The following is a 21,399-nucleotide window of genomic DNA, read 5'->3' on the forward strand; positions in this document are numbered from 1 at the left end:
GATCCTACTCGAGACCTTGAGCTTGCGAGGCAGGCAGCAGAACCACTGAGCTAAATCCCCGGCCCTCTCATTTCATCTTTTTGTCCTGTATAAGTCACTAAATATATACTGGAATTATCCTAGATTACACAGTATAGTGTAAGGGGACCAGAGAGGATAGTACTCTTAATTTTGACAAGAAGTATTTCAGAAGGTCTTACTGAGGAGGTGGAATTTAAGAATCTTGAAGGATTATTAAGCTTTTGAGAAAGAAAAATATATGGGTCTTTAAAAAATATATGGGTCATTGTGTGTATGAGTGAGAGGGAAAGGAAGAGGGGGAGAGGGGGAGAGAGAGAGAGAGGGAGAGGGTGAGGGCGGGGTGGCGGGGGAATGAAAGCAAGGAAATGGGAAAGCTGTACTGTTGATGCCCAGAGGAACATATCAGACTGAGCTTAGGTACATTGGGTCAGTTCCACCCTCATTTTGAAAAACAGATTCTTATTTTATTATTATGAATTAGGTTACTGTAATAATCTACTAGTAGTTCTTTTCTGTTCTAATCTGTTTCATAGTCTACCAACATGTATTTATTTTTAAAAAGTTTTAATTGACTTCCTAATTGTACTTTGCAAGTCAGTAAATTACTTTGCATTTTTGTTTTGTTTTCTTGCAGCACATTTGTGGTCTCACTGTTTCTCTACTTTCTGTTTTCTATCTATTCTCTGCTTTATTTAACCAGTGTTTTCACTCTCTTATATTTTGTATTTCTTTGTTTTTTCTCTACCAAAGGGCACTTTTTGTTTCCAAATGCATAAAATATCTTCCCTTTACTTCCAATTTAAGTGCACATCTTGTCTTTTCATGAAGAGATATTTAGACTGCCTTATCTCTGAATTGTTCCATAATGCTAGGTTGTTGTGGATATTGATTTTTTTTTCCTTTTTATTGCTGTATTGTATTCAGTCCTGTGAACTTAGCAGTTTGTTTAGCCATGCACTTATTGGGAGATATTTAGTTGTTTCTAGTTTGTAATAAAGCTGTTATTAAGAAATGAGTGTGGGGCTGGGGATTTAGCTCAGTGGTTTCGGCGCCTGCTGCACAAGCGCAAGGACCTGAGTTTGATCCCAGGTACCAAAAAAAAAAGAAAAGAAAAAAGAAATGTGTATGGATTTTGGTGTGGTAAAGTACCACAAGGTAAAGTACCAGTAATGTAGTTGGTGAATAATGTGCTACATGTGTGCATAGTTTTGCAATAAACTGTCAAACTGCTTCCCATAGTGCACTGTTTTGTCTTCCTACAAGCAATGTATGAGAGACCCTAGTTTTTTTCTATGTTCTCACCACCATTTGGTATTAACACTATTTTATGTTTTAGCTGTTATGATATGTAGGTGTAGCAGTTCTCTTTGTGCCATTTATATATTCTCTTTGGTGAAATCTTTCTTTATGTCTGTTGCTCTTTTTATGATTGGCTTGTTTTTCTTACAGTTGTGTTTTGAGAGTGCTTTATACATTCTAGATATGAGGTCTTTGTGAAATGTGTGGTTTGCAAATATTTTCTCTCACTTGGTACCTTATCTTTTCAACCTTTTATTTTTTCCAAATCTTTTATAATTAAAAATGTTTTATTGGTATATATGATTGCAAAGCATAATAATTATATTCATATTAGGGAACATATGCATCTTGATCATTTTTAGTCCTTTTTCCCTCCTTCCTTCCCTAGACCCTCTTCCCATCTCCACAGAGTCTACATCCTTGTTCCTTACCAACTTTCTTTAATATTACTTTTCCTAGAGAAACATTTTTAATTTTTATGAACTCCAGTTTATGTTGAAAATATTTTGCTTTTATTGTTATGCTTTAGATCTTTTTAGGTGAGTTCTAGGTTTCAATGATTTTCTTCATTATTATTCTCTAAAATTTTTATCTTTTTCATTTTATATTTAAACCAATGACCTGATTTAATTTTTGTGTAAGGTATGAAATTTAGGTAGAAGTTCATGTTTTTTGCCAGTTTATATCCAGTTGCTCAAGCATCATTTGCAACATAGGTTATTATTCTTTCACTGAATTGGTTTTGAACTTTCATTTGAAATCAGTTGGCCAAGACTGTTTAGGGCTGTTACTGATTTTTCTTTTGTTTGATGACCAGCATCACACAATCTTGAATAATTGTGGCTGTGGATGTACTGTATCTATATACTGAGACTTGAAATAGTAATTTCTTTCATCTTACTTTTCATTGTTTGCAAGTTTTATTATTTCTTTACCTTTTATAAATATTTTAGAATTATTTATATTTATAAAATATTACTGTGATTTTGAAAGGAATTGTATTAAACTTATTTGCTTACTTGGGGGAGAACTGATATGTTAACTAAATTGAATCTTTCCATTTGTGAGCATGGTGTGTCTCTGTGTATTTATTTAGATCTTTGATTTTTTTCACCATTGTTGTGTCTTGTTTGGAAACTTTACATAGTTTGTTAAATTTAAGTTAGCAATTAAATTTTTAGTTATTACAAATATTATATTTTAAAATTTCTATTTCCATATGTTCACTGCTAATATGAAGAAATATACTTGATTTTTATATGTTGATCTTATATATCCAGTGACTTTGCAGAACTCATGTTCCAGACATCTTTTGCTAGATTCTTTGGGGTTTTCCGCTTTCCTTTCCCTTTCTTTCTTTTCCCTGTTTTCTTTCCCCTTTCCCCTTTTCACTGTCCTCTCCAGTCCCACCCTGTCCCATCCTGTCCTATGCTCCCTTTCTTTTTTGGGAATCTAATTAAGGGCCTTATACATGCTAGGCAAGCATTGTACCACTGAGTTACACTCTCAGGCCCAGTTTTTTTGGGTTTTGTTTGTAGACATTCATGTCATGTACAAAGAGGAACTACATCATTTCTTCTTTTCAATCTGTGTGCCTTTTATTTCCTTTCCTTGCTTATTGCTCTACCTAGAACTTCTGGTAATATGCTGAAGAGCAGCAGAGAGAGTGAATAATCTTGTTTTATTTCCAATCTTACAGAAGAAATATTCAATTTCACTATTAAATGTGATTGATGATAGAAGGAGGTTTTTCTGGTAGACCCCCTTAAGTTGAGCCATTTAGTTTCTCTTTCTAGTTTTCTGAGAGTTTTTATTATGAGTGACTTAAATTTTGTCCTGTCCATTTTTGCATCAATTGATAGGATCATTCAGTTTTTCTTGTTTCACCTCTTAACATGGTGGATTACTTTGATTGTTTTTTAAATATTAAAGTAGTCTTTACTCTCTAGAATGAATATTAAATGGTATTTATTCTGTAAATAAATCATATTTTGTCATGCTATCTGATTCTTTTGTGTATTGCAGAATTCTGTTAGTTAAAATGTTAAGGATACCTGCATGCATGAGGAATATTGATCTGTACTTTTCTTCCTTCTTTCCTGTCTTTTGGTTATTAAGTTTATGTGTGTAGAGTTAGTAGTGTTTTCCTGTTAGTCTTCAGATGTCTGTAGGGTCTGTAGTGATAGTCTGTGTTTCATTATTGATCTGGGAAATTTGTCTTTTTATGCTTTCCTTTTTCAGCCTTGCTAGATTTTTTTTTTACTTTTATTAATTATTTTCAAAAATAGCTTTTTGCTTTACTGATTTTCTCTGCAGTATAACCTCTGTACAGTATAACCTAAAATTGGCTATTGAAATGATTTGTTTTGTGCACGTTTATGGTGTTAAGACATATATTCACTATATTGTGGATCCAGTCACACTATTTCCAAAATATTTTCATCATCCTCAATAAAACTTCTATACCCAATAAGTAATTTTTTCTTCATAACTTGCCATTCCATGCTGTCTTTATAAAATTGTCTGTTTTAGATATTTTGTTTAAGTGTAATCACACAATATTTGCATTTTTGTGACCAGCTTATTTCACTTAGAGTGTTGTGGTGTGTTGTGCCATATATTAGAACTTCAGTCTTTTTTATGATTGAATGATTTTTTGTTTGTTTTTTTCTATGCATGTCTTGTAGTCTGTTTGTGTATGTGAGAAATTGGACTTTTTTTTTCAGTGTTGGGAATCAATCTTAGGGCCTATCACACATGTATCTTACATGTTAGGGAAGTGATCTGCCACTAAACTATACTCCGTCCCTGGAAAAGTGACATTTTGAATATATAGTATTTGTTGAGGATTGTAGTTGTTCATTTTATGACATTTCTAAATTATCTTTGTAAGGTCTGCATTCTCTTTTGTGTATGACCATTGAAGTCCGTTCTGTTTGTTTCCTGGTCATCTAATGTTTTGAGAGTTACCTTAAATACTCAGAACAAAAAAAGATAAAAAGAAAATAAAAACAGTTTTTTGAGTATTGGTTCTACATTGTGTAGTGCCCAAGGGCTAATTACAAGTGAAAATTTTGGGCCTTATTAGGCCTCACCTGAGTATGTAACCTCTTAGTTTATTTATCTTTCTTAGTTCCCTTGTGCACATGGGAGTTTTAAAAGCCCTATAACCATACATATCATTTCTCTATTTGCTGGTCCAAGTGTGTCTTGCTGGTCTGTTACTTCTTGTCCCAGGCAGCTGAAGCCAATATTTTTGCCTTCAGATACTGTCAGCAACAGTGTCCCACTTGTGGCAATATTCTTGAGTTGGACTTAAAAAAGGGAATTCTTGAAGCCTTATTTGGAGAGAGCTGCCAGGCAGGTTGAGACTCACAGCCACAATTATTTTAGAATAAAGTTGACATTGTTCCCTCTGGCACTAATAGTCCTGATGAATATAGGCTGCCATCCTTATGGCTATGGCCTGTCTAGGTTGCAGTAGATTATAGATTCATGATTTAAAACACTATAGACTCATTCTTTACTACAAAGTAGTAGCTTCTTTTATCGAAACTTGCTCTGGTTATTCATTTTTTTGTTTTACTAGATTCTTGAATTCTTCAAAAATTGATTCTGACACTTTTGTCAGTTCATTAGTTAGTTTGGGGGAGTGGGATAGCCTTGGAGTACTCTACTTTGCCATTTTTGGTGCTATTACCTCCCAGCTTTTTTTTTTTGTAAGGAATATGTTATAAACTGATTTCACTTCAAAATAGAAACCAAAATTGAAAATTTTTAGCTTGATTTTAACAAAATTGTGCATAGTGTTTCTATATTAAGATTTGTTCACCTGTTGGAATGGATCTCTTTTCCACTTTTATTTGAGGGTCTTCTTAGTGTCCAACCTTCGTTGAGGGCTCAATCCTTGGCATTACTCAGAGACGAGAAAATGAACCTTAGTAATGTTGATGACAAAATGATAAACCAGATATTGTCATACAGTAAAAGCCAATTAAAAGAACCACTATGTGATTATTAGCAGTGGAAATAATTAAAAAGAATATATATTGAAAGACAAACTAGATACTGACATGCTGTAAAAAACCCCTAACAATAGAAAAGAGATCAGCAATAATATAGAGATAAACCAGGAAGATAAACCAGATATTGACATACAGTAAAGAACTACCACACTTAGCAGTGGAAATCATCAATCATAACATAAATAGCTAAACATTAACAAAAGTTAATAGTAAAAATAAAAATTGGAGGTAGTGTGGAAAGGGAAAATGGAAGAAGTAAAATTTAGAAAAGAAAGAAAGGTGATGAAGAGGATAGAAAAGTAAGATAAAAATCTGAGTAAGGAATAAAAAAATAAAATTAAGTAAAAGTAACCAAAAAACCCTACCAAAAACAAAAACAAGAAAAAACACAAAGAAAGTAAAGGAAAAAAAATCACAAACCAAGAAAAAGGGAAATGAGCCCCACCATGAGCCAAGCATCTATGTGTTTGGGTGGTTAGTTTTTTTCCAGGGCCTGTAATATTGGAATCCACCAGAGGACCAGGGATAGGGATAGGGATAGTGAATCACATCTGGGGCGTTTTATTTCTACATCCACTTTTTATTGTGTGAATGTTGAGTCCTTCCTGACCTTTCCCAAGGTCAAGTTCAGTCAGTGGTATGTTTGCCTCAGGGCTGTTTTCCTTCCAGAGGCTTTTAGAGTTTGTTGCTGCCCCTCTGTTCTTTTCCTGCATTGCTACCTTTGACTAGCTTTGTGGCCTGTGGGGTTGAAAGGTGCTCCACTTGCTCCAGGGACTTCTCTGTCTGTACACTCAGTGATATGACAAACATCCAAGGAGGGATATATCCCTGATCATGTTGTTGCATATGGAAAGCAGACAGACCACTGAGTTCTGTCCCAAAAGTAGACAGCAAGAGGAGCCCAGCATTTTACTGGACTCAAGCCCAGAATTTTTAGACCCAGCCCCTCAGAAAACCACGTGTTTAATGTGGTTTCTTACCAAAGAGTGGAGGGCCACTGTGCACACCATAGCCTGTTTCTTGGTGCTTAAACTTCTCAAAGGGTCTGTCACTAGTCCTCCCTCTCTCTGCCTGTCTTTTCTGACTGTCTCCCACACATTCACTGTGATAGAATGATATAGATACCCAGAAGTGTGGTTGCTCTGTGACTTTTGATTGCTGGAGTAGCTTAGTCTTAAACAATACACCCCTTTCTCAGAATGACTCCTGATTATACCACTCTTAAAGAGGTGATGTAGTGGATGTCTTCTCCAAAATTAGCCTGTCTTGCAGAGAGAGTCACTTTCAGAGTAAAACTCTACACTGAATTTGCTAATTGTAGATTTTTCCTGGAGCTGGCATTGCCATTTCCATTGTTTATCATTAGGGCTGCCATCTCTGGGCTTACCTTTTGGTTTTAGAGGCAAGTTTCGTGCCCTGGCTGGTCCCAGCACCGAGAAGGAAGCTCCCCCGCTGCCAGCCCAGGCTCCTAGGGCAGAGAAGGTGAGCTGGTCTCAGCACCCGGAAGGAAGCTCCCCGCCTCCATACCAGGCTCGTAGGGCAGAGAAGCTGAGCTGTAAATACCGAATAGTTTCTCTGTTGTGAGAAACTGAAAGTGTAAATAAGGATCAAAATGTATAATAGTTTGAAGTAAGAGGAAATGGTCCAAAGGGGAAGGGAAAGTTAGAGGGGTAAGGAAAGGGAAAGAAGAGAAAGGAATAAATATGAGAAAAGGAAAAAAAAAAGGAAACAAAGTCTTTATAAATAGGGAGGGGTGGAAGAATTGCAGGGAGAGCAGGGGAATCAGAAAAATAGGAACCAAAATATTTCATGTAGAGGTACAAATTCCCAATGATGAATGTCATATTGTCTACCTAAAAATCTAGAAATAAGCTTAATGAATTAAAAAAAAGAACACTGAGAAACTAGTTATCCTTTCCTCTTAAAGAATGTTAAGATTTAGTAATAAGATAATAACCATTTCCTGAAAATTTGACATATTTGAAGATATTATGTCATTAGCTCATTCAACAAGCACTGATTGCATTTATTAATGTCTAGCTCTCTCTGATCTAAGAACTAGAATGTACCTGTGAAAAAAAAGTCCACACACTGACAGAGGTAAGTTCCAGGAGCAAAGATATACATTTGTGTACAATGAAGTACTCTGCCATAAAGATAAACTTCTAGGAAAATGGATGCACCTTGAGATCACACTGTTAAGTGAAATAATTCAGACCCACAAGCTGAAATATCACATGATTTCTCTTATATGAGAAACCCAAAGCAAAAATAAAGAGGAAGGTAAAAGACAGGTAATAGGAAATAAAGAGACAGACCTTTCTCAAAGACAGAGATCAACAGATAGAGGAAGAGAGGAGGGAGAGAAGGAACAGGGCATGAAAAAAGAAATTGGGATATGTGATGCAGACGTACCAGCTCCACACAGGAATGCAAATATTAGGTACTAAAAACAAAACAAGCAAACAAAAAAGGCAAGGGTATCAAGAGGTGAATGGGGGAGGGATGGGAAGGAATTAAAATGTGTCATACACATGTTATCAACTTCCTGCAAGGAATGTAAACATTATGTACTACACACATGTACAAACAAAAAAAAGGGAAAAAAACTCTTCTAAACTTACACTTTTCCATATATATATTTGAAATATACTTTGTATACATTTTTCTCTTATCAGATCCAAAATTCAGTCTTATAGGAAAATAGCCCTTCTACTAAATTCTGAACTTTCATTGACCTATTCTCTCTGATTGGCTTAATTTAACTTTTGTTTCTGAAACAAGCTCAAATTCTACTATATCTGGTTTGCTACTGAAAACAACTATAACAGTGGTTAAGACATTGGCTATGGATTCAGATTCTGGCTACACCACACACTAGCTATGTTACTTCTAAGCGTCAGTTACTTAGGGTTTCTTAGTTGCCCACCCTTCCCTATTTGCAAAGACCTTGTTTCCATTTTTTTCGTCTTCTCATATTTTTTCCTTTCCCTTTTTTTCCCTTCCCCTACCCCTCCCAGTTCCCCTGCTCTTTTAGACCTTTTCTTCCTGTAAACAATATCAGTGATACATTTTTTAAATTACAATATTAAGATCTAGGAGACATTACCACAGATTTTACAGAATTTAAAAGGATATAGAAAGCATATTACAAAAATCTTTTTTGAAATAAATTTGACAACTTCTAAGAAGTAACTTAGAAGACAAATTAATGAAACTAACTCTGGAGGAAATATAAAATTTGAATAGCACCTATTAAGGAAAGTATATTCCTAGCTTGAAAACCTACCTATATGACAACAGCAGGCTCATAAACATTTAAACTGATAAATTATATCAAACAATTAAAGCAGAAAAAGGAAGGAACACTTCTCCCCTCATTTTAGGAACTCAACATTGTGCTAATCCTAAAACTGGATAAAGATAATAGACGAAAAAAGTATGAACATAGATAGAAATTTGTTTAACAAAACAAGCTATTAGAAGTCAGATCTGGTAGGATGTAGAAAGTGGTTTTGTTATAGGGATAGCAGTGTTGGTTCAGCATTGAAAGATCCACCCCCAAAAGTCATCATTTAAACAGAGGAAAGGAAAAAGCCATATGATCCTGTCACTAGTTGGAGAAAAAGTATTGGACTAAATTCCACAGCTGTTCATGGTAAAAGCTATCAGGAGACTAGAAGTAGAACAGAAACTTCTCAACAGATTAAACACATGTACTCCATACTTCCAGTGAGAACGCCTTATATAAATGGAGAAGATACAATGCTTTCTCCTTAAGGTGGGGAACAAGGGCAGATATGCTTACTCTTTATCTGTCCATTAAACTTTGAAACCTAGTCCCCACCAAAATAATCTGGCAATAAAATGACACAACTAGGATAGGATTGGCATGGAAGCAAAATCTTTATATGTAGATGAAATGATCATCTACAGAGAAAATACTAAGAAATCTCTAGGAGCCCCTAGAACTTGTACTTGAATTTAGCAGGATTAGAAAGCAAAAGGTATATATAAAAATTCAGGTCTGTGTATACTTGCTATAAATGAAGAACTGGATATTGAAATTTAAAAGTTATGTAGGAGTACAAAGGGCCTAGAAAAGTTAAAAACAAAAACAAAAATAGTGTTGGAAGACATTTAGTACCTAATTTTAAGACTTTTTCTAAAGCTACAGTAATCAAGGCAGTGTTGGTGTAAGGAATGACATATAGATCATTTGAATAAAACAGAGAATCTAGAAATAGAACCACACATATATGGTCTACTGAGTTTGAAATATTATTTAACATTAGCATTTTATAGAATACAAACTCAATTCAAGAGCCAAGGAAGAGATAGGGTCTTCAGCAAACGGCACTAGATCACCTGGTATCCATATATAAAAAATTAACCTCAACCCTTTTTTTCCATATATGAAAATAACTTGAAGGGATCTATGAACCTAAATAAGAAAGCCTAAAAGTATAAAACTTTAAGAAGAAATTATAAGGGAAAATATTTATGAATTCAGGGTAGGCAAGAACTACCTAGGAAACAAAATACATGATGTATAAAAGAAAAAAATTGATAAATGAGATTCCTTCAAAATTTAGAACTTTAAATGACATCATTAAAATGAAAAGTAGTCCTTAAACAGACCATATTTACAATGCATATAACCTATGAGCAGAATATATAAAGAATTCTTAGAGCTCATTAATAGCCAACCCAATTAAAATGTAGACATAAGAAGATGATAGATAGCCAGTATAGCCCAAGGAATGGTGTGCAACTCTAGAATCAGAAAAATACTAATCAGTACAATAATAAGATTGAATTATACACTCATTAGGGAGATGGAGTCAAAAGTTTTAAAAGCCTTGTCAGGATTTTTTGTTTTTGTTGGATTCTCCCCCTTTGCGTTTAATTTGTCACGCTCAATGGATTCATTCTGCTGGGTTTCCTGGGGTTGTGATCCTCATTGTCTTTTCCTAGGGTATTGTCGTAAAATTTTTTGGAGTGCTGGTTTCGTATTCATGAAGTTCCTGAGGTGCTCTTTATCATGAAAGTATCATTTCTCCATGAATTTTGAAAGACAGTTTTTCAGGGTACATCAATCTGGGTTGGAGGCTGTTTTCCTTTAGGGCTTGAAATACATCACTCCAGGCTCTTCTTGCCTTGAGGGTTTGCATTGAGAAGTCTGCTGTGATTCTGATGGGCTTTCCTTTGTATGTGATTTGTTTCTTTTCTCTCACTGCTTGTAGAATTTTATTCTTCTGTTGGATTTCTGGAATCCTATTATATGCCTATGTGTAGATTTTTTTTTTGATTAAGACTAGCTGGAGTCCTATATGCCTCACTTATCTGTATGTCAAGTTCTTTTCCCCTCCTTGGGAGGGTTTCTGCCATCACTTCTGTGAACAGTTTTTTTATGTCATCTGCACTCTCTCCTGTTTCTCCATTGACTGCAATCAGTCTTATGTTATTCTTCTTTGCATCATCTAGCAGCTGCTGGATTGATTTCTCATGTTCCCTTACAATTTTAAAGCAATTTTTCTTTTCCTCCTCACTAATTGCAATCTTATCTTCTATGTGTGAAATTCTATCCTCACACTGGTTCATTCTGCTGTGCAGACTTTCTATGGAGTTTTTAATCTCTTGGAAATCTGTTTGTATCTGTTTTATGGATTCCATTTGTTTCCTATGTTAGGATTCCATCATGTTCCTCAGATCCTCTATTTTTTTATCTGTGTCCTCTCTAGATTTATTAATCATGTCTTGCACCATGAGCATAATCTTTGCTGTTATCTGAGTAATTATTTCTGATTTCATTTTTCCCAGATCCTCTTTTGTTGCCAGTTCAGAGAGTCCAGGTGGTTGAGCATCAGAGTGTTCCATTGCATTCCCCTTTGGGGTTGCTGTAGGTGATCCAGAAGTCTGTTTTTGAGGCTTGTTTATGTGCCTTCTCATTTCCACGGGGTTGGGGGGGTGGTGCTTCTGGCGCCCATGTGGCTCACCTTCTCTGCCCTAGGAGCTTGGGATGGCAGCAGGGGAACTTCCTTCTGGGTGCTGGGACTGGCTCAGCTTTTCTGCCCTAGGAGCTTGGGATGGCTGTGGGGGAGCTTCCTTCCTGGTGCTGGGACCGGCTGAGCTTCTCTGCCCTAGGAGCCTGGGATGGAGGTGGGGAGCTTCCTTCTGGGTGCTGGGACCGGCTGAGATTCACTGAGCACTGTGTTTTTGACTGAGAAAGGTGGAGATTTAACCCTCATATAACATAGCCTATCTGTTAGAATTAGATGCTGTTGATTCCTTTCAAAGAAGACCTCAATTTTTTGTTCTCTGTGTTCATTTTCTTCAGTTTACTCAATAGATAATGGTACTTGTTTTTATCAGTCTCTGCTTAGATAAATAAAACTGAATAAAAACGTTAGCTTAAAATGTCTTTAATATTCTTCTATTTTGGTGTACACAAATTCTTCTACAGATTTGTTCAGTGTCCCATAGGTATAGCCCTCAGTGTGTGTTCTTGTTAGTTCAATAAATAATTATCTGCATCACTGATTGTCAAGGCTTTTTATTTCTTTATATGATTTTAGAAAATCTCTTCAAAGTGGTCGTTAGGATTCATAGTAGTGCTGACACAAGTCAGTTGGACATAAAGTAATGAATAAGTAGAAGTTATTTAGTTGTGTGGCACGATGTTTAAGTGAGTTTTGATGGATCCCCAAGTAATTATCTGATAGAGTACACTATCCACAATAAATTTGCATTTAATGTTTGGAAACATTAAGACTAGCCTGACTGTATTTCATGATATTTCATATGTATTGGATCAGATGATGACAGTTTTTATCTGAAAGCTGGGGATGTTAGAGAAAAAATAAGAGCAAATCTTAACTGAGGCCTGACTGTATATCTGTCATTGTGCCTAAGTACTTAACGGTCCAGTTATTTCCTTTAACAATCCTGTTAGGAACTTTGATTCCTATTTTTTCGATGGAGTAACTGACGCTTAGAAGTAACATAGCTAGTATGTGGTGTAGCCAGAATCTGAATCCATAGCCAATGTCTTAACCACTGTTATAGTTGTTTTCAGTAGCAAACCAGATATGGTAGAATTTGAGCTTGTTTCAGAAACAAAAGTTAAATTAAGCCAATCAGAGAGAATAGGTCAATGAAAGTTCAGAATTTAGTAGAAGGGCTATTTTCCTATAAGACTGAATTTTGGATTTGATAAGAGAAAAATGTATACAAAGTATATTTCAAATATATATATGGAAAAGTGTAAGTTTAGAAGAGTTTTTTTCCCTTTTTTTTGTTTGTACATGTGTGTAGTACATAATGTTTACATTCCTTGCAGGAAGTTGATAACATGTGTATGACACATTTTAATTCCTTCCCATCCCTCCCCCATTCACCTCTTGATACCCTTGCCTTTTTTGTTTGCTTGTTTGTTTTGTTTTTAGTACCTAATATTTGCATTCCTGTGTGGAGCTGGTACGTCTGCATCACATATCCCAATTTCTTTTTTCATGCCCTGTTCCTTCTCTCCCTCCTCTCTTCCTCTATCTGTTGATCTCTGTCTTTGAGAAAGATCTGTCTCTTTATTTCCTATTACCTGTCTTTTACCTTCCTCTTTATTTTTGCTTTGGGTTTCTCATATAAGAGAAATCATGTGATATTTCAGCTTGTGGGTCTGAATTATTTCACTTAACAGTGTGATCTCAAGGTGCATCCATTTTCCTAGAAGTTTATCTTTATGGCAGAGTACTTCATTGTACACAAATGTATATCTTTGCTCCTGGAACTTACCTCTGTCAGTGTGTGGACTTTTTTTTCACAGGTACATTCTAGTTCTTAGATCAGAGAGAGCTAGACATTAATAAATGCAATCAGTGCTTGTTGAATGAGCTAATGACATAATATCTTCAAATATGTCAAATTTTCAGGAAATGGTTATTATCTTATTACTAAATCTTAACATTCTTTAAGAGGAAAGGATAACTAGTTTCTCAGTGTTCTTTTTTTAATTCATTAAGTTTATTTTTAGATTTTTAGGTAGACAATATGACATTCATCATTGGGAATTTGTACCTCTACATGAAATATTTTGGTTCCTATTTTTCTGATTCCCCTGCTCTCCCGACAATTCTTCCACCCCTCCCTATTTATAAAGACTTTGTTTCCTTTTTTTTTTCCTTTTCTCATATTTATTCCTTTCTCTTCTTTCCCTTTCCTTACCCCTCTAACTTTCCTTTCCCCTTTGGACCATTTCCTCTTACTTCAAACTATTATACATTTTGATCCTTAATTACACTTTCAGTTTCTTACAACAGAGAAGCTATTCTGTATTTACACATGTGTGTCCTATTTATTTCACTCAAGAGTATGGCCTCAATATGCATCCATTTAGCTATAAATGTCTCTAGTTTCTCATTCTTTATGGGTGAGTAGTACTCCTATTTTACAAAAAAAACACATATTCTTTATCCAGTCACCAGGTAATGGTCAAATGGGCTGTTCCAAGCTTTAGCTATTACAAAGTGTACGGTTATAAACATGGGTACACATATATCCCTGTGGTATGAGTCTTCTAATACTTTTAGGAAGATAGTAGGTCAGATGGGACCAATAATCCTAGTTTTTTAAGGTGTCTCCTTACTGACTTCCACAGTGGCTGCACCATTCAACATGACCACCAACACTGCAAAAGGGTTCCTTTTTCCCCACAGTCTTGGCAGCATTTGTTACAGGTTGATTTCTTGATAGCAGCCATTCTTTCTGGGATGAGGTGGAATCTCAGTGTTGTTTTCATCTGCATCTCTCGAATGACCAGTGATGCTGAATATTTTTTCATGTTTATTTGCGGTTTACTTCTTTGTCTGAGAAATGTCTGTTCATTTCAGATGCCCATTTTTGGATTGGGACTTTAAATTTGGGATGTCTCATTTTTAAAAATTCTTTATATATTCTAGAGAGTACACCTTGTTCTGAGGAACAGCTAATAAAACTTTTTTCCCGCATTGTGGGTTGCCTCTTTACTTTGCTGATGGTTTCTCTTTCTGTGCAAAAGCTTTTTTGGGGGTCAGAGATTGAACTAAGGACCTTGTACTTGGGAGGCAGGTGTGGTGCCACTGAGCTAAATCCGTAACTCTGAAGCTTTTTAATAAGATGAGATCCCAGTTATTCATTCTTTGTGCTAGTTCACTTGCATCTGAGGTTTTTGTTCAGGAAATCTTTTCCTATCCCAGTGTCTTCAAGAGTTCTACCTAAACTCTCTTTGAGCCTGTTTGATGTTTCTGTTTTAATGTTTAGATCTTTGGTCTACTTCCACTTCAGTGTAGTGCATGGTGAGAGATACAGGTCTAGTTTTAATCTTTGGCAAGTTGAAACCCCGTTTTTCCAGCACCATTTATTAAAGAGGCTATCTCTGTTCCAGTGAGGGTGTTTGGCACCTTTGTCAAAGATGAGGTGGCTGAGTGCGTCTGGAGTTGTTTCTGCATCTTCTAATCTGTTCCACTGGTCTTCAGGTCTGTTTCTTTGCCAGTACCATGCTGTTTTTATCACAGTAGCTTTGTAGTATTGTTTAAAGTTGGGGATTGTGATACCCTCTATCTTGTCTTTGTTGCCTAGAATTGCTTTTGATATTCTGGGTCTCTTCTTCTTCCAGATGAATTTTTGGATTTTTTTCTCAAGCTCTGTGAAGTATGCTTTTGGAATTTCAGTTGGGCTTGCACAAAATATATATGGCAGTTTTGGAAGTATGGCCATTTTCACTATATTGGTTTTTCCTACCGAGGAGCAAGGGATGTCTCCATTTTCTGATATCCTCATTGATCCTTTTTTCAGAGTGCTGTAGTTTTCAGAGTAGAGGTCTTTGATTTCTTCTGTTAGGTTGAGTCCTAGGTATTTCATTATTTTTGGATGCTATTGTGAAAGGAGTTGTTTCTCCATTTCCTCTGTCGGTGAGTCTATTGTTTGTGTACAGGAAGGCTGTTGATTTTTGTGTGTTGACCTTGTATCCATCCAGTTACTCTACTGAATTTGGTTATTAGGTCCAGAAGACTTTTGGTGGAATTCTTGTGGTCTTCTATATAGAGTATCATGTTATCTTCAAATAATGACAATTTTACTTCTTTATTTCCTGTCTTTATTCCTTTTATTTCATTCTCTTGGCTAATGTTTCCAAAACTATATTGAACAGGAGTGGTAATAGTGGACATCTTTGTCTTGTTCTTGATTTTAGCGTGAAGGATTTCAGTTTTTGACCATTCAGTATGATGTTGGCTGTTGGTTTTTCATAGATGGCTTTTATCAGGTCGAGGTTGAGACCATCTATCCTAACTTTCTGTAGGGTTTTATCATGAATGGTAAAATTCATGATAAAAATGAATTTGTGTTGGATTCTGTTGAAGGCTTTTTCTGCATCTGTTGAGATGATCATATGGTTTTTGTCCTTGGCTCTGTTACTATAGTGTATTACATTTACTGACTTCATATGTTGAAGCATGCCTGCATCCCTGGGATAAATTCCACTTGGTCAGGTTGTATGATCTTCTCGATGATCTTCTACATTCTGTTGGCCAGTACCTTATTGAATATTTTTTGCATCTTAAGTTCATGAGGAAGATTTGCCTATAGGTCTCTTTCTCAGTTGAATGTTTCTCTGCTTTTGGGATCAAGGTCATGCTTGCTTTGAGGAATGAATTTGGGGGTATTGCTTCCCTTTCAATTTTATTGAAGAGTTTGAACAGAAGTGGCAATAGTTCTTCTCTAAATGTGCTGTAGAATTCAGCAGTGATGCCATCAGGACCCGGCCTTTTCTTTGTTGGTAAGTTTTTAATTATGTTTTTAATTTCGTTGATTGATAGCGGGTTGTTTAGAGGTTTTAGGTCTTCTTCGTTCCACTTTGGTAATTCATATGTATCTAGAAAGCTGTCAGTTTCTTCTGTGTTTTCCATATTATTGGCGTATAGGTTCTCAGAGTAGGTATTGATCTTCTGGCTCTCTGCTGGGTCTGTTGTCATTTCATCCTTTTCATTCCTAATTGTGTGGATTTAGGCCTTTTCTTTCCTTTTTTTGATGAGGTTGGCTAAGGGTTTGTCAATTTTGTTTATTCTTTTGAAGAAACAACTCTTTGCTTCACTGGTCTTTGGTAGTGTTCTCTTAGTCTCCATTGCATTGATTTCTGCTCTCATTGTTATAATTTTCTCCTTTGTAAAGCTTTGAGTTTGTGCTGTTCTTCTTTGTTTAGAAACTTGAGTTTCAGCCTTAGGTTGTTTATTTGAACTCAGTCTGTTTTCCCAATATGCGTATTCACTGCTATGAATTTCCTTTGGAAGACTGCTTTCATTGTGTCCCATAAATTCTGATATGTTGCATTGGGATTGTCATTTAATTATAGAAACTGTCTGATTTCTTCTTTAATTTCCTTTGTGTCCCATTGGTTGTTCAGGAGTGTGTTCAGTTTCCATGTGTTTATGAAGTTATTGTGTTTTCTCTTGCTATTGATCTCCAATTTCATTGCATTATGGTCTGATAATATACAGGGGTTAACTTCAGTTCCTTTTCATTTAGTTAAACATGTCCTCTGAGCAAGTATGTGGTCTGTTTTGGAGAACGACCTGTGTGCAGCTGAAAAGAATATGTATTCTGATTTTGTATGGTGGAACTCTCTGTAAACATCTGTTAAGTCCACTTGTTCAAGAGTTTGGTTGAGTTCCATCATTTCATTGTTTTTTTTGGGTTTTTTTTTTTGTCTAGTTGATCTATCTATTTGTGGCAGTGGGGTATTGAGGTCCCCCACTATTACTGTATTAGTGCTTATTTCATTTTTCATGTTCATTAATATTTGTTTTATATAGTTGAGTGCATTAGTATTTGCTGAATATATATTTATAGTTGTCATTTCTTCCTCCTGGATTGTTCCCTTTACAAGGATGTAGTGGGCGTCTTTGTCTCTGTTAATCAGTTTTGATTTGAAATCCATTTTATCTGCAAATAGGATAGCTACTCCTTCTTTTTTATGGTTTTTTGTTGCATGGAGTATTGTTCTCCCCCCTTTTACTTTTGTTCTATGAATTTCTTTTTGCATTGTGTGTCTTGTATGCAGCACATTGTTGGACCTTACGTCTTGACCCATTCTGCCAGTCTCTTTCTTTTGATTGGTGAATTGAGACCATGAACATTGCTGGTTAGGACTGATATGTATTGACTTATCCTTGTCATGACCTATTGCTGTTGTTGGATTCTCCTCCTTTGGATTTAATTTCTTGTTTTGCCTGATGGATTCATTTTGCTAGGCTTTGTGGAGTTTGTGACCCTCATTGTCTTTTCCCAGAATGTTGTTTAAAATGTTTTGGAGTGCTGGTTTGGTATTTATGAAGTTCCTCATGTGTTCTTTGTTGTGAAAGTATCTTATTTCTCCATCGATTTCTGAAAGATAATTTTGCAGGGTACATCAATCTGGGTTGGAGGTTGTGTTCTTGTAGGGCTTGAAATAGTTCACTACAGGCTGTTCTTGATTTGAGTGTTTGTGTTGGGAAGTCTGCTGTGATTCTGGTGGACTTTCCTTTGTATATGATTTGTTTCTTTTCTCTAACTGCTTGTAGAACTTTGTTCTTCTGTTGGGTTTCTGGAATCTTGAGTAGTATATGCCTAGGTATAAATTTTGTTTTTGATCATGGCTAGTTGGAGTCCCATATGCCTCACTTATCTGTATGTCAAAGTCTTTTCCTCGGCTTGGGAAGTTTTCTGCCATTGCTTCTGTGAACATTGTTTTTATGTCATCTGAACTCTCTCCTGTTTCTTCATTGACTTTGATCAGTCTTATGTTATTCTTCTTTGCATCATCTCACAGCTGCTGGATTGATTTCTCGTGGTCCCTTGCTTTTTTAAAGAAATCTTTCTTTTCCTTGTCACTAATTGCCGTCCTATTTTCTATATCTGATATTCTCTTCTCACATTGTCCTGCATAAAGTGTTTTTGACGGGCGGGGTTAATCTCTTGAATCTGTTTGCATCTTTTTCATGGATTCCAATTATTTCTTGTGGTGGGATTCCTCCATGTTCCTCAGCTCCTATTTTTTTATTTATCTGTGTCTGCTTTAGAGTTATTAATCATGTCTTTCACTATGGACATCATCTCTCTTGCTATCTGAGAAATTATTTCTGATTCAGTTTTTTTCAGGTCCTGTTTTGTGGCTAGTTCAGGGATAGCAGTGCTTTCAGTTTCAGATTTTATTTCCTTGTGCCTTGGAATTGCCTTTGGCGATCTGGAAGTCAGGTTTTGAGACTTGTTTAGGTGTCTTCTGATTTCGTCCAATGAAGCCTGCTCTGCCTTCATTTCGGTGACACTTTGTTCTTCCAGTTGGCTTTACTTGTCTACAAGCTTTGGAGAGGCCTTCTTTCTAGTGCTCACCATTTTTCCAATTGTGATGGTGTCTGGGTGGGCCTCTTTCTTGGGTCTGTCCGCCTGGGCAGGTGTTGTCCAAAAATGGGCTTCAGTGTTCTTTAAGAAAATTGGCTCAGACTGAATAGTATAATTCACGTGATTTGATCTATGTAGCATACAAGGTATCATTATAATATGTTATTCTGTTTATTTGTTAAGAGTAATACTTTCCAATACAGTTGGCGTAATGTTGCAAATCATATATGTTGCCATTATAATAATGTTCTTTCATTTTTTTCATTAAGTTTTTTGCTACATTTTCGGTATGCAATACAGTTACATTTATCATTGAGATCTTGAACCTTTACATGATGTATCTTGGTTCTTATTTTTTCCCCATTGCCCCACCCTTCCTTCACCCCCTCCACTCTTCCCTATGTACAAAGACTTTGTTTCCATTTTTTTCTTTTCTCATATTTTTTCTCTTCTTTCTTTTCCCCTACTCCTCCAACTTCCCCTACTCCTCTAGACCTTTTCTTCCCATTTCACAGTATCAATTATACATTTTGAACCTCATTTACACTTTTAGTTTTTCACACCAGGGAAACTATTCGGTATTTACACATGTGTGTCTGATTTATTTCACTTAAGAGTATGGTCTCAGTGTGCATACATTTAGCTATAAATGTCTCTAGTTTCTCATACTTTTTCATTGAGTAATACTCCATTTTCTAAAAAAAACCATATCTTCTTTGTCAGTTCTCCAGTTGATGGGCAATTGGGTTGTTTCCAAGTTTTAGCTATTACAAACTGTGCTACCATGAACATGAGTGTGCACATACTGCTGTGCTATGATTCTTTTAATTCTTTTGCGAATATACCCAGCAGAGAAATAGGTGTGTCAAATGGGACCTCCAATCCTAGTTTTTTGAGGTATCTCCATATGGATTTGCACAGTGGTTGCACCAGTCTGCACTCTCAACCAACAATGGGGTTCTTTTTCCCCACAGCGCTGCCAGCATTTGTTATTGGTTGATTTCTTGATAGTAGTCATTCTTTTTGGGGTGAGGTGGAATCTCAGTGTTTTCATCTGCATCTCTCGAGTGACCAGTCTCATCTCGTCCCTTCCCTCCCCTCCCCTCCCCTCCCTTCCCTTCCCTGTTCTCCTTTTCTTTCTGTCTGTCTTTCTGTCTTTTTTTCTATCTGCCATGGAAATGAGGACCTGTGCTTGCCAGGCCCACCTGACCCCACTGACCTAAATTCCTGGCTGTACAACCATTTTCTTAACTAACTTCACACTTTTGTTTTTTTCATGAAGTATTTGAAGACTTCACATGTTTGTTTTCAACTCATTTTTGAACATTCATTTCATCATTTTACATTTATTGAATGTGTGACAGTATCATTTTCATATTTCCTGATCTTCTATATTTGGTTAGAAATAGCCTTTTTCTATAATATCTTCTTAATTGTTTAAGTCTAGTAATATGAAACAAGAAAATGAACTTTTTTTAAAAAAGTATCTTAATGAACTCTCTATTTTCTATTATCACTTTTCACATTTATACCTTACAGTAATATATCCTGAATCTCACCCAACAATCATATGCTATGGTTTGCACTGTTCTTTTATATTTGAAATTACTTATGTCCATGTTTATGCAAATTCGATTTCTCTTTGCTAATTTCATTTCTTATATCTCCAACACTTAAACTATCATTCAAAATCAGTTTTACATCAAATATAAATTTCTTTAGAGAATCTCCTTTCTTGTTAGTTGAATTTTTGGTAGTGTTTTATTTTATTGTTTTAATAAACAACTTCCCACTTCATAACTGGTTATTGTTTCTCTCTGTGCTTTCAGCTTGTTGGTGGAGAATTTGATTTGGAGATGAACTTTATTATACAGGATGCTGAGAGTATAACATGTATGACAGAGCTTTTGGAGCACTGTGATGTAACATGTCAAGCAGAAATATGGAGCATGTTTACCGCCATTCTACGAAAAAGTGTTCGGAATTTACAGACTAGCACAGAAGTTGGGCTAATTGAACAAGTACTGCTGAAAATGAGTGCTGTAGATGACATGATAGCAGGTATGCGGCTATGACTGTCTGACAGGAAAGTATAACTTAAATATTTACTAAATTTGGTGTGCTTCTGTTTATATACTGTAGGTAAAATAGATTTGTTAAAATTACCTTGATTTAAAATAGATAAGTAGAAACGTTAGGAAAATTTGCCTTTTATATTGATGAGAAGCATGAGGAATGGAAGAAGACATTTCTGTTTTAGGTGAACATAATTACTAATTTTGCTCTTCTAAATTTTAGAAAATCTCAGTACTCCAGAGCAAGTACTATGAAGTCAATATAAAATAAACTATATACTTTTATGCATTATATAATTATGCCTTAACATGATTAAAATACTACAAAACATATTTCAGTTCTGAATTATGAGTGAGCTCTTTACCAAATTATACCTGTTATATGGTCATAAATTTGGTGTGTATGGAACAATGACAAATGACAGGAGATAGTAAAAACCTTAGAATACTATTTCTTTTGGAAGTTATTATTTTACTTTGATTTTAGGGTGGGGGAGAAAGCTTCTGTATCAAAATAACCATATATATTGTGGAATAGGACATGAAATTTGCACAAAATTTCAGGTGTG

The 21,399-nt window shown here is 35.6% G+C and overlaps 1 protein-coding gene across 6 annotated transcripts in view; it reads left to right on the forward strand.

The window, feature by feature from the left end:
- The window catches only part of Nbea (neurobeachin), a 702,149-nt gene that overhangs the window by 71,629 nt on the left and 609,121 nt on the right, over window positions 1-21,399 (forward strand). For all 6 annotated transcript variants that reach the window (XM_004854743.3, XM_087199596.1, XM_013075842.3 and 3 more), the window contains exon 2: window positions 20,585-20,816. In XM_004854743.3, the coding sequence (XP_004854800.1) occupies window positions 20,585-20,816 (232 nt within the window). The remainder of the gene's footprint in view (window positions 1-20,584; window positions 20,817-21,399) is intronic.

Source organism: Heterocephalus glaber, unplaced genomic scaffold, assembly GCF_053883595.1.
Source record: "Heterocephalus glaber isolate CG9 unplaced genomic scaffold, H.glaber_assembly_v1.0 deba00001720, whole genome shotgun sequence".
Taxonomy (NCBI): domain Eukaryota; kingdom Metazoa; phylum Chordata; class Mammalia; order Rodentia; family Bathyergidae; genus Heterocephalus; species Heterocephalus glaber.